This window comes from Monoraphidium neglectum (genome assembly GCF_000611645.1).
Source record: "Monoraphidium neglectum strain SAG 48.87 unplaced genomic scaffold scaffold00129, whole genome shotgun sequence".
Lineage (NCBI taxonomy): Eukaryota > Viridiplantae > Chlorophyta > Chlorophyceae > Sphaeropleales > Selenastraceae > Monoraphidium > Monoraphidium neglectum.
In genome coordinates, this window is record NW_014013499.1 from 1 (window position 1) to 761 (window position 761).

Sequence of the window (761 nt, forward strand, 5' to 3'; positions counted from 1 at the left end):
CCGCAGCTCTACGCCCTGTGGCCCGCGGGCACGTGCCAGCGCCTGGGGCTGGATGGCCGCGTCAACGTCACCCTGACAGACATGGTTTCAGCGATGGTCAACGCCAGCAACACGCCCAACGCGGCGCGCGTGCTGAACCAGCAGCTCGCGGGCCTCGTCGCCGGCGCCGCGCCCGGCGGCGCCGGCGGCCCCGCCGGCGCCGCCGGTGGCGGCGGCGGCGGGGACACGGTCAGCATGGTGACGGGCCTGGCCATGAACTGCACGGACGTTCCCGCCGCGTACTTTGCGACGGCGGCGGAGATCAGCCGGAAGCTGTACTGCGGGTACTACCAGGCGCGGTGCGACGGCACGACGGGCGCGCAGCAGCTGGCGGCGGCGTACGACTGGAAGAGCTCCGGCAGCGCCAGGTGCGCGCGGCGGGAGCGATGCATGCGCGCGTAGCGCGAGACCGTGTCTTAACGCTGAAGCAGGAGTGACGTGTGCCGCTTCGGCGTCTAGTGGCCCTCTCCACTCTCACCTCCGCATCCAGTACGTGGCGTCCCTTGCATGTCTGATTCTTTGCTTTCTTGCCTCTTGTCCATCCTCTGTCCAGGTTTGAGCCGGACATCTACTACAACGACACGTACGGCATGCCCAGCGGCGCCAGCCCCACCACGTACCAGCGTGTGCCCCAGGTCATCAACATGGCCGTCAACGCCTGGATGAGGACATTCCTGGGTGGGTGGGGGTTGAGGAGGGGTCTGTTTGGGGTGGTGTAGGGT

The 761-nt window shown here is 68.3% G+C and overlaps 1 protein-coding gene across 1 annotated transcript; it reads left to right on the forward strand.

Moving 5' to 3' along the window:
- Window positions 1–81: 81 nt before the first annotated feature.
- On the forward strand, window positions 82–441 carry MNEG_1314 (hypothetical protein; the record flags this gene model as incomplete). Its single annotated transcript, XM_014050195.1, has 1 exon — window positions 82–441. The coding sequence occupies one exon, from the start codon at window positions 82–84 to the stop codon at window positions 439–441; it is 360 nt and encodes a 119-aa protein (XP_013905649.1).
- Between the last annotated feature and the right edge of the window lie 320 nt (window positions 442–761).